At 40.3% G+C, this 13,263-nt stretch overlaps 1 protein-coding gene across 1 annotated transcript; it reads right to left on the reverse strand.

The window, feature by feature from the left end:
* Positions 1-7,507: 7,507 nt before the first annotated feature.
* Positions 7,508-7,873, reverse strand: LOC140177530 (uncharacterized mitochondrial protein AtMg00820-like). The gene has a single exon (XM_072210651.1). The coding sequence runs from the start codon at positions 7,871-7,873 to the stop codon at positions 7,508-7,510; it is 366 nt and encodes a 121-aa protein (XP_072066752.1).
* Positions 7,874-13,263: the final 5,390 nt, after the last annotated feature.

A 13,263-nucleotide genomic window follows, 5' to 3' on the forward strand; every position in this document is an offset into this window, starting at 1 on the left:
TCATTAGACTGATGGTTGCGAAAGAGCCTTCAATACTCTAAAAACAACTATTTCGCAACCTCCAATGCTACAAAAACCCTTAGAAGGGGAAGAGCTTTTCCTTTACTTATCAGTTATTGACTGGCATTAAGCTCTGCTCTTGTTACAGAAAGGACCAGTGTTCAGCAGCCAATATATTTCGTTAGCAAGACCGTACAACATGCTGAAATCAATTATCCGAAGATAGAAAAACTCGCATTAGCACTGGTATTCTCGGTAAGAAGACTTCGACCTTATTTCTAGGGCCATGTAATTCATGTTCGGACCGACCAACCATTACGCCAAGTCTTGCATAAACCAGAAATTGCAGGCCGACTAGTTAAATGGTCGGTCGAGCTGTCTTAGTTTGACATCAGATATCAGGGACGGGGTCTGATCAAATCACAATTCCTTGCCGATTTTATAGCCGAGCTGACAATCCCAACAACGGACGACCATGCAGTGCAATGGACGTTATATGTAGATGGTGCATCAAACCCTCAAGGATGCGGCGCCGGAATCAGGCTCGAAGGAGACGATGGTTTCATTTTGTAACATTCCCTACACCTCTCTTTCAAAGCGAGCAACAATCAAACTGAGTATGAAGCCATGATCGCAGGACTCCGACTATGCTTAGACCTCCATATATCAGCCATAAAGGTATACTGTGACTCACTGTTGGTTGTACACCAGGTAAATGACCTTTTTCAAGTTAAAGATCCTCTACTTACTAAATATTTACTACTAGTAAAACATTTTATATCCAACTTTATAAAGTTTGAAATACAGCATATACCGCGAGATCAGAACCAAAGGGCTGACATTTTATCTAAACTCGGGAGCACACAATCCCAACTGTCCAATTTACATTAGTCCACTTTATTTACTCTAAGTGTTACACTAACCGATGTTTTAAGTGTGACTCGGGAATAAGATTGGCAGAGCTCGTTTATGCACTATTTAAAAATAGGTGAAATACTATCCGATGTAGAAAACGCAAAGAAATTCCGACGACAAACGACCTTTTTCACATTACTCAACGACTCTTTATATAGGCGGGGATTTTCTCGCCTATTGCTGAGATGCCTCTCAATCTGAAGCTGAATTAGCACTATCTGAGGCACATGAGGGAATTTGTGGAATACACACCGAAGCATGGAGTTTTGCTTCAAAAGTCCTCTGTGCCTGTTTCTTTTGGCCTACCTTGCAACAAGATAGCCATTACAAGGTTCGGACCTATGAGAACTGTCAGAAGCACACACCGATCATACACATTCTAGCCGAGCATCTATATTATTCTGACGTAAGTTGGCCCTTCAATCACTGGGGGCTTGATATCGTTGGTCCATTCCCAATGGCCCCAGGACAGGTAAAATTCCTCTTAGTTGCAATTGATTACTTTTCGAAATGGGTTGAAGCCCAACTCTTATCCAAGATTACATCTCAACAAATGATTTCTTTCATCTAGAAAAACATTATTTGCCACTTTGGCATTCCTCGGCACATCGTTACTGACAATGGTCGCCAGTTTGCCGATAAAAAATTTACCTCTTTTTTGCAGAACCTAAAAGTCAAACATCACTTCACCTCCGTTGAACACCCTCAAACAAACGGATTGGCAGAATCAGCCAATAAGGTGATCTTACATGCCCTGAAGAAAAAATTGGTTGATGCGAAAAGATTATGGGCCGAGCTTATACCAGAGATTCTGTGGGATATAACACCACACCCCAATCATCAACAAAGGAAACACCATTCCGACTTGTGTATGGCTCTGAAGCCATGATACCATTGGAGGTTTCACAATCCTCAATCCGAACGCAAGTCAACGACCACGACAAAGCTCGGCGTGCCGACCTAGACAGTATTGAGGAGATCAGGGAAAAATAGAAACTACTCGAAAAACAGAAACTGCTCGAAAACCATCCGCGCATGGGAAGCTCGCCGCGAATTGGGACGGTCCATACCGGATTGTGGAAGTTCTTGGCAATGGTGCATACCGCCTAAAATCTTTGGATGGTACTACTTTGCCTAATACTTGGAATATTTCCTCTTTAAAGCAATTCTATAGTTAAAAGTCGGGGACAGGCTTGTACTCTTTTTCCTACTACCAAGATTTTTCCCAAATATGGTTTTTCTTGGAGAGCTTTTGACGAGGCTTGCCTACCTGCACCTTTGTAACCAAAGGTTTACAAATCAAAGAGACATGATTATATTTCCTTCTCTTATAATTTCTTTTTTGCAATTTAATTCTCTACCGACTTTATTATTTGCAAATCCGTCCTTAACTCTTCTAATAACAAAACGTTACTATATACAATCTCAATCTTACCCCTTCCCGGGGATACAATGATTCAACTACTAGTGAATACCCCAAGCTCGGTATGTTCCTATCAATCAATCAATTCGAACGCCTTTTTCCTACACCGGAAAACAGTGAAAGGCTATCTCTAACAATCACAAACAATCAACTTTACCAAAAACACACATAAAATGTGAAAACATCCAAAACATTCTATAATTACAGTCAAAACATATTGCCTTTTCAGGCTGAAGTTATATGCAAGTATCAAAAGTCAAAAGCTCTCAAAACAGAGCGATACAAGTTTAGCAGATAATTATGCTTCAAGTTAAGACAAGCTACACATTTTCATTTTCATCTTCATCTTCAGCGACACTGTCCTCTTCCACCATCGTCCCATCACGGACGATCTTTCCAAGATCCATCTGTGAAAGGTCGATTTCAGGCGCCAAGAACTTCACCTACAGGGATGCTCGTTCAAACCCCTCCACAAACGAGTCCAAAATTTTAGCTGAGCAGTAACTTTGACAATCCGAGCTTCCATGCTAGATAGATCAGCTTCCTTTTTCTTCAAGTCTTCCACCTCCTTAGCATAATTATCTTTCATGACCTTCAGCTGTTTCTCAGTCTCAGTCAATTTTGCCTGTAGCTCAACAACAGTACTTTTACTCTGCACCAACTCATCCTTCAGTACACTATAATCCTCTTTCTGCCCAACTAACATCTTATATTTAACCTCTTGGCTGCGACCCAGACTTTCCAATCGCAATCCAACTACCTAAAAATCCATACCACAATGATAAAAAACCAACAACTAGCCACTATCAGTAAAAAAAAACATACCTGCATATATTGCCCAATGGAAATTTTGCCAACCTCATTCGCCAGAGACACATCAACCGAGGATTGACAAACCTCTTTAGCCACAACCATGTAAGGAAAATCCTTCTCCCAGACCGACAAGCCATCACTATGCTTGGAAGCTTCATGAAGCTTTTTCTGATTCCCCATAAAGGCATGGATTTCCTCTAAAGGAACCTCCCTGTCCTTCTCACTAGATTCCTTGGAAGAATCCACAACATCGGATTTCCTCTTTTTTAGTATTACCTTCCTCTGCCTTGGAGGAGGCTGATTCACTTCTCCAGCCACACCGACCTTTCCCGGATTTAATGATGAGACTTCTTTCTCCAAATTCTTGTTCTTAAAGCAAGCCCTCAGAGAAGCAGTTGAAACACGAGAATATTTATCACCTGGATGCAGAACAAACATCACGTATCAAAAAACCTTTTTAAAACGAAAGCCACAATTAAACAGACCTCTAACTCACCCATATATTCTACCACAGCTTGTTTATTTTTCTCCCACTGGAGCAAATCAAACACTGAGATCAAATCTTTCCGATCAATACCCTCCACCAGAAACTTAATCAAACACACATTTCGGACTAATAACTTCAGCCCTAAGGATGTTTTGAGGTTCCGAACACCACCACAACGGAAACCTCTCTGCCAAATCCTCATCCATATAAAATGGAAATTCGTTCTCTACACTCTTAACCTTAAGATACATCTCTTTAAAGTCCTTGAAGAAGGACTTATACAACTTAAAGATACCGAATCTAGGGGTACTGTTCAGATTAACCCACCCCCCTTTCCAGACTCCTTTTGCTTGGAAAAGTGAAAAGAACAGATCTATAGAGGGTTTCTCCTCAAGAAACTCCATCAAACATTCGAAGCATCGTAAAAACGCCCAACCATTTGGGTGAAGCTGCGATGGTGCACAGTTCAACTGTTTTAATACTTGACACTCAAAGCCTGTAAACGGCAACTTAATCCTAAGTTCTTCCAACACGCAACTGTGAATATAGAAGTATTCAAAATCCTGCCCCCTATGATAAACTCGGTCATCACTACTGTAGCGCAACAACTCAACCCGAATTCTAGAACCCAATCTAACAATCTTAGACATGTCTACCTCTTTCACAGCTTCTTTATTAACAAATAGAGACACCCAGGACTTCACATCATCATTAACCCAATCATAAGGCCAGTCAATCTTACCCTTTTTCTCCTTCTCAAACTCCATTCTCAGAAATAGGAAGAAAAGCAAAGAGAGGAAAAAGGAAAGTACACAATGATAAAACAGAGAACAAGAGAGAAGATACATACCTCTTTTGCTCATCCTCCTTTCAAAATAATGACCTCAAGCTTCAAGGGTAAAACGGATGGTAATCCACGAAATCACCCTTGGAACCCAACCAGTTAATTAATCACACTAATAAACTGCTTGAGTTCCAGCAACCGTTACCTCAATCACATCAAGTGGCACAAGGTGCGTTGGAAATGAAGAACACTTTAAATTCATTTCACGTTCTCTCTCATCAGTTAATTACAGACGACTACCCACGTCCAACTATAAACCTATTTTTATTTTTAATTTTTAATGAAGTAAGTTGAACTGAGGGCTTTATAACCAACCCACTCAACCGAGTTATAATTCATCAAAAGCTCAACCTGTTTCATTAAAAAAATCTCCTCAAGCTAAGTTTGGGGGCTGTGATATGGCAATTACAAATATGAATCATAACTCGGTATTGTGCGTTATAACTTAGCTTAACGAGCTATAAATTGTCCAAACAGTACCTACAATCCTAACGTCCGATCAAACGGTGCAATGATCGGATATGTTACAAATCTTCTCCAAACCGAGATAATCACACTAAATGTAACTGACGAGGACCTCGCCCTGGATAAAAACAAGGTAAAGTATTTCTTCAAAAACAACTAAGACATAATACTGACTTAAATATTGGAGTGCCTTTGCAAGTACACTCTCCTCCCCCTCCCCCCCCCCCCTCCTCTTCTTTGCTCGCAAGTCACACCTGACTGGAGGAAAAGCTCGGACCAGCAAAATCTATAGTTCGGCATTGAAGGCGATAGCTCGACAGTTTATTACTGAGAGCCGACTTGTCCCCCAGAACGTTCAGGCAAAAACAATTATCATGATCTTTTATTAAGCAACGGTTTTTAAATATTGTTTGAATAATTATATAAACGTTACTCATAAAAATCATTTTCTATGAATATTAAATTTGTAGAATGTCCAAAAACTATTGTTATAAAATTTTAACAAATAAATTTTAGAGCGAAAACAAAAAAATTGTTCCCTCTATATGTAATAATATAATATTTATTTTCAACCTTAGAAAAATAATTTATTGGTAAAAGATTTGCTGGTGGGCTTGCTAAGAGATAGGCAATTCGATAACTTGTATCATTACTGGGCAGGTTAGTTCTGGTTTTTTATTATGTGGTAACTAGTATCTTCGGTTGTTTTATTTGGTTCTGGTGTTGGTGCTATTGTTTGTTTATTATTTCTTGTTGGTTTGGTTGATTTAATTTTCTTAGATGTATGGTAGTTACTGCGTATTACTCATCCTTAGCTTGTATTGGCTAGGTGTTGTCAGTTTGTTTTATCAAAAGAAGGTATATAATTGTTGAGCATGAATCACTATTGGAGTATCAATGTTGAGCACGGTAACTAATTTTAGTTTTTAGGTTCAGTGCGTTCTTATAACATTTATCACTACAGCTAGAAAGAGAAATTACTATTATGATAGATTGATAGCATCAATTATATGTTAAGAATATAAGTTCTAGTAATAACCTTTAATTTGCAGCTTAAAGTAAATGCTAAATTTTACGGCTTTGTAATGTACTTATTGCATATGAGAGAGAAATTAAAGTTTCTACAAATGTTTTGACTTGTTAAGTAATAAAACAGAAAGAGTACAAAAAGAGCATGTAAAGATAATAAAATTGTGAAAGAATAAGAAAAAAAAAAGATAAAAAAATTTTATTGATTGTTGATTGATTGAAATTATAAACTATGAAGGTAAAGCTAAATATATATAGAGCATTGACCTATGAAAGATAAAAGCATAAGGATAAATAAAGATAAGATAATAATAAAGACTAAAATTATAACTGAATTTGTATATTCTGTTGTCTGAATTTGTGGGCCGTGAGACTGTTTTATTGTTGTCATGGACTAAGGTGGAAAAATGGTTTAATACGCTCCGCAAGCTAGAGGATGAAAGATGTCAAGAACACCAAGATTATTCAAATTAAGATGGAATGGTTGAGAAGACAAAGGCTTGGTGAAGCTAGCTGCCCAGAAGAGAGAATTGGGAGAAGTTTCATCACTCCAACTTGAACTTTTTGTCGAACCAAGTGACAATCAACCTCTAAATATTTGGTCCGTTCATGAAAAAACTGGGTTAGCAGCAATATAAAGAGCACTCTAATTATCACAATATAAAACTAGTGGGCGAATAGGAGAGATGCGTAAAAATTGTAACACATTTAGTATCCATTGAAGTTCACAAGTTGTGTTAGCAAGTGCACGATATTCTACTTCAGTGGATGAGCGGGCAACGGTGGTTTGTTTCTTGATCTTCCAAGAGAGTAAAGAACTGCCTAAGAAGAGAAACCTGCTAAAGATCGCTGAAAGTCAGAACATCCGGCCCAATCAGAGTCATTGAAGTCGAGAAGCTGAATTTCTGATTCTCTTGGAAAAAAAGTCCTTTGCCAAGGCTAATTTTCAGATATCGTAACACATGCTTGGCAGCTTAAAGATGAGATTTAGGAGATGCCATAAATTGACTTAATTGTTGAGTGGCATACATGATGTCCGGTCGAGTAGTGGTGAGATAGATAAGACCCCAACCAAATGGTGATATACAAAAGGGTCAGATAGCAGGGGATTTTTGTCTTGATATAGTCTTGTGGTACTATCCATTAGAACAGAGGCATGCTTAGCACCTAATAAACCAGAATCCTCCAAAAAATCAAGACAATATTTTCTCTGAGATAAGCAAATTCCCTTCACTGATTGAGCAACCTCAATACCCAAAAAATATTTTCATGGGCCCAGGTCTTTAATTCGGAAGTGTTGGTGCAAAATAGACTTAATAGTAGCAAGTTCAGAACTGGAATTACCAGTGAGAACAATATCGTCAACGTAAACTAGAAGGATAGAAATTTGAGCACCAGTGAATTTAACAAATAGACTATAATCAGATAAGGTCTACTGATATCCATGAGATAGCAAAAAATGAGAAAGTTTGTCATACCACATACGACTAGATTGTCATAAACCATACAGTGACTTTAGTAGCTTGCAGCATTAATTCGGTTGAGGAGACTTAAATCCAGATGGCAGAGTCATATAGACATCCTCAGAAAGATCCCCATGTAAGAAAGCATTATTGACATCCAACTGATGAATGGGCCAATGCTTCATAGAGGCCAATGACAAAACTAATCTGATGGTGGCAGGCTTGATAACAGGGGAGAAAGTTTTCAAGAAATCAACACTTTCTGTTTGAGTGAATCCTTTAGCCACAAGGCGTGCTTTATATCGATCAACTGAACCATCAGGCTTGCATATGATGCGATAGACCCATTTACAGCCAACCGGCTTAACGCCTACAAGGCAATCAAAAAGATGCCAAGTTTTGTTCAGCTCAAGAGCATCAAGGTCATCTTTCATAGCACTACACCAATTAGAGTGTTGATTGGCGTCTGTAACACCCTACCATACAGAGTCTTATGCTTAAGTCATAATTCAGAGATGGCAAGGTATTACGACCTCTAAAACAAAAATTTAGTACGTATAGTAGTATGAATAATTGATTATAGCTAGGAGCCTTTGTAGAAAAAGGGGTAAACAAAAACCGTAACTCGAACGCGCAACACTCCGATCGATAACGTAACGAGCAAAGGATAAGCTAACGCAAGATCATATATATAAGGAGTGTCAAAAACGGGAATATCAAGACTCAAAATCCGGCTGCGAAGATAACCGGTCCGAGCATAATAATATATACATATAATAAAATAAGGAAACCCCAAAGGAAACCCAAAGGGACACAAATACATACAACCTATTCTCCAAAATCCTCTCTAGAAGGAGTCATCACAGTTTGTATTATTTAATGGAGATAAAAGTATCTAAACAAGATATATAAACCAAACAAAGTCCCAAGAACAAAGGATCTTCGCTAATCCAGAAGTCTCCAGCATGCCTCAACGAGAAGCCTCGCGTCCTGCATCTGAAAACCACAAAATCCGCATGGGTGAGAACCAGAGGTCCCCAGTACGGTAACAGCTTCCACATATATAATACATAATAATAGAGGAAAGCCGAAGGCAATCCTAGAACTTCCTCCAGGTAATATCAAAGCTTATAAACAAGCTAAACCGTAAGTGGCAACTGACTAAAGATCCTTCATTCTAACTAATACTTACCTTTCCAATTCCTTCAGACCTCCCAACCACCAGCAGGAGTATAATATAGCAAACACAGTTATATCAGACAAGAGATTTACAAATAGGAACAGATAAGGCATTTAGGCAATTAGCAAGTAATATGCAGTCAATAGGCAATCTCAAACAATTCATGTAGTATGCTTATGATGCATGCCTGTCCCTAGTGGCTGATGATATCATCTGTCGGTTATAGAGCCAACCCGACAAGTCCTGGTAGCTAACCATTGGACGGTCCCTCTGTCGTGCATCCCCAACTCGAGTTATACTCATCATAAACTTGATCATAATCATGATCCATATCCATCACCCTCACTGGTGAATATTTATCCATCACCATCACTGGTGAATATTTATGGGGGCGAGCTCATCCGGGCCTTTCACAGTGCCCGGCCACACTTACGACATTGGGTTAACAGAGCTTCGAGTCTCAACCTGGAGCACATGGTGGCTAGCCATTGCTACTACCCAGGGAAACCCTCATCTCCAATGGTGGAAGTGCAAACATACACAATTCAATCAACAGCATATATGCATTTATACTTGGCCATAAACATGGCTCCGCCGTAACACGGCAATAATCTAGCCATCCGGCTCACGGTTAAATCCATTAACAATTCATTAACAATTATGGCCCTTCGGCCCATGGCATAACAAGCACTTCCACCGCCATTCTCCGCATCTCACATAATCAACTTTGATCCTCAATGATCATTCATTTTTCCCCTTGCTTCACTCGCAAGTTACCACAGTCACTAGCCCTTTTTTCTCATGCTAGGCATATCATAATGATTTAAGACATAAGTGGTGAGATCGGAGGCTTAGAAGTATAAAATTTGGCTTTTAAAACTCAAAAATCAACTTTGGGATGAAAACAGGGCCACGCGTACGCGCACTCCACGCGCACGCGCGGATGGCCTTATAACTCATCTACGCACAAGCGTCATACGCGCGAACGCGCGGGTTGAAAATTAGCCAAACAACGCGCACGCGTTAGCCACGCGTACGCGTGGGTACTCTTGTGCCCCAGGCACAAAACTGGCACAACTCTGGCACAACTCTCTGGAAAATGGCTGGGCATTGGGTGCAGCACATTCGGCGCGCCCGCGCACATCACGCGCACGCGTGGATGGCGCTTCCTGGAAGAACGGCGCGTACGCGCCAAGTGCGCCTACGCGCGGGGGGTCATTCTGCTAAAAATTTTCTAAGTTAAAAACTGCAGAATTCACATATTCAACCCCCAATCTTCCGACGGTCATAACTCTCTCATTTTAAATCATTTTCACCCGTTCTTCAAACGGCATGGACATCCCGGATCCAATTTCATTTTTAAATAGATTTGGCACAAATCAGAGATCCGTAGTCCAAGTTATGTCCCGTCAAAGTATGCCTAAAAACCATGTTTTCATTCAAAACCACAAAGTGCCATTTTCAAAACAAGCCACTTTCAACTCTTTTCAAAATCAATCAAAACATGCCAATTTCAACCCTTCTCTTTGAAATCATTCGAAATATACCAAAATCAACAACAAGCCATCCTCAACTCACACATTGACATTTTACCAAAATTTCCAAAACTACCTCCAACCATTTTAACACTTCTTAATCAATGGCTAAAGGACAAACACAATCTCATGTCATACATCCTTCTCATCCCAATTTCCAATAATATTAATTTCCAAATCAACCATCATTATACATGATCAACATCATACTCACCATCAACATGGTACCACCCATCAATTCAACCTCAATCACCCATCAAGCATATATCACAACAAGCATTTCTCATACATCACACAATCAAGGCATCAATATTCATAATCACATATATGAACACATCATATATCTCAACTATTCAACAACACCAACAATTCAATGCCTATCTTAGGGCCTCTAGCCTAAGTATTTCCTACCACATTACATATTAGATACGGGAAACCGAAACCATACCTTAGCCGATTTCCCAAGCTCAACCGGAGCACTTCCAAACCACTTGTCCTCAAGCTCTCAAGGTCTCAACACCTCCAAGAACAGATTTTGTCACACAAAACCCTCTTCCAAGCTTTCCAAAATCACCAATCAAGCTCCAATATTCACATATACACAACCTAAGCCACAATCATCATACCCATACACAACATCTCAATGCCCAAACCTCATAGAACAACAAATTACACTAGGGTTGAGAATCTTACCACACCCAAGGTCCAAGGAGACAAGATTAACCTTCTCCTTCAAGAGAGTTGGGTCCTATAACATCAAAGAACCCAAAATCTCAACATTTTTGCTCATGAAACTCGAAATCAAGGGCTGGAATTTCGAACAGTAAAACGTGGCTTACCTCAAGATTAATTGTATGGGTTTTGTAGAGCTCTCTGCGGTGAACGCGTGGCCACAAACGGAGCGGCAATCGGAGCTCTAGATCAAAAGTTATGGTGGTTTGAAGATCAAGTGAGAGAAAGAACTTGAGAGAGTGTTCTTCCCTCCATAGCCTCCATTTTTAGCGTGTTTAGTGTGTTGTGAGGAGAGAGAGTGCTGAAAACTAGGGTTTTGGTTTAGTTTAGTTGGGCCAAGGGCCCACTTTGGGTCCGGTTGGACCGGTTTGGCCCGTTTGGTCCAATCTTGGTCCGATTTCTATAAAATTGGTACCGAAATTCTCGTCTTAATCTCCTCTATCACATTTAGCCATAAAAATAACATTTTTAGCTTTCTAGAATAAATTCTCATTTATGGGTTAATTAGCCGTTAATTAACTGGGTCTTACATTCTACCCACCTAATTGGGAATTTTGCCCACAAAATTCAAATGCAATTACCTGAGAATAAGTGCGGATAATCCATTCGCATCTCCGACTCAAGTTCCCAAGTGTGTTCCTCAACACCGCCTCGACTCCAAGCCACTTTGACTAATGAAACCTCTTTTCCACGCAGTCGTTTGATACTAGTATCATCAATTCTGACTGGAGCCACTGGAAGCGTCAAATCTTCCCTTAACTGAACCGATTCGGGTTCTAACACATGGCTAGCATCAGGGGTGTACTTCCGAAGCTGCGACACGTGAAACACGTCGTGCAGGTTCGAAAGATGAGGTGGTAGAGCCACGCGATACGCCACCGGCCCAATCCTCTCCAGGATCTGAAATGGACCAATGTATCGAGGATTCAACTTCTTTGCTTTAATCGCTCTACCTATTCCTGTGGTCGGAGTAACCTTAAGGAAAACATGATCTCCTTCCTCAAATTCCAAGGGCTTCCGCCTCTGATCGGTGTAACTCTTTTGGCGACTCTGCGCCGTAAGCATCCTATCTCGGATTTTCTTAACTTGTTCAGTAGTCTCAGCTATCATTTTCGGCCCCAACAAGCTTTTCTCTCCAGTTTCATACCAACATAGCGGAGATTGACATTTCCTCCCATACAATGCCTCATACGGAGCCATTCCGATGCTCATATGGTAACTATTATTGTATGCAAACTCCACTAACGGCATATACCAATCCCAACTTGCCGGTTGATCCAAAACACAAGCTCTCAACATATCCTCTAGTGTTTGGATCGTCCTCTCAGATTGACCATCTGTTTGAGGATGGTAAGCTGTACTCAAGCTTAATCGGGTTCCAAAAGCTTTCTGAAATGCACCCCAGAATCTCGAAGTGAAACGAGGATCTCTATCAGAGATTATAGTAGCAGGTACACCATGGAGTCTCACAATCTCCTTTATGTATAACCGAGCTAGCTCCTCAAGGGTGTAAGTCATCCGAATGGGCAAAAAGTGAGCTGACTTTGTCAGTCGGTCCACAATCACCCAAATAGCATCAAAACCAGTCCTAGTCCTTGGCAATCCCGACACAAAGTCCATTGCAATACTTTCCCACTTCCATTGCGGAATCTCTAAAGGTTGCAACATCCCGGAAGGTCTTTGATGTTCAATCTTTACCTTTTGACAAGTTAAGCACTTCGAAACATATTCCGCCACATCATTCTTCATACCCGGCCACCAAAACATCGCCTTTAAATCATGGTACATCTTAGTACTTCCCGGGTGAATGGAGAATCCGCTTTTGTGTGCCTCCTTTAAGATATCTTGCCTCAAAGTACCAACATCCGGCACAATGATCCTACCCTTGAATCTCCATAACCCATCTTTTTCTTCCGACACTCTCCACTGTTTTCCTTGCTCGATAGCCGGTAACACCTTCCATAACGCTTCATCATTTTCATGAGCCTTTAGGAGTTCGGACTTAAAGTCACTTGAGATTTATAATCGGCTCAAACACAAGGTTCCAGATACTTCTCGAGCACCAATTTTTAGACTCTCGAATCCCTTGAGCAACTTCTCCTCTTGAAGCATCATCCAAGACGCATATAACGACTTCCGACTTAACGCATCCGCCACTACATTTGCCTTTCCCGGATGGTAATTCAACTCAAAGTCGTAGTCTTTCAATAATTCCATCCACCTCCTTTGCCTCATATTAAGCTCTTTCTGATCAAAGAGATATTTCAAGCTCTTGTGATCAGAGAAGACTTGGAACTTAACCCCATAGAGATAATGCCTCCACACCTTCAAGGCAAACACAACCACAGCGAGTTCCAAATCATGCGTAGGGTAACTA

The sequence above is a fragment of the Arachis hypogaea genome, chromosome 13 (genome assembly GCF_003086295.3).
Source record: "Arachis hypogaea cultivar Tifrunner chromosome 13, arahy.Tifrunner.gnm2.J5K5, whole genome shotgun sequence".
In the NCBI taxonomy this organism is placed as follows: domain Eukaryota; kingdom Viridiplantae; phylum Streptophyta; class Magnoliopsida; order Fabales; family Fabaceae; genus Arachis; species Arachis hypogaea.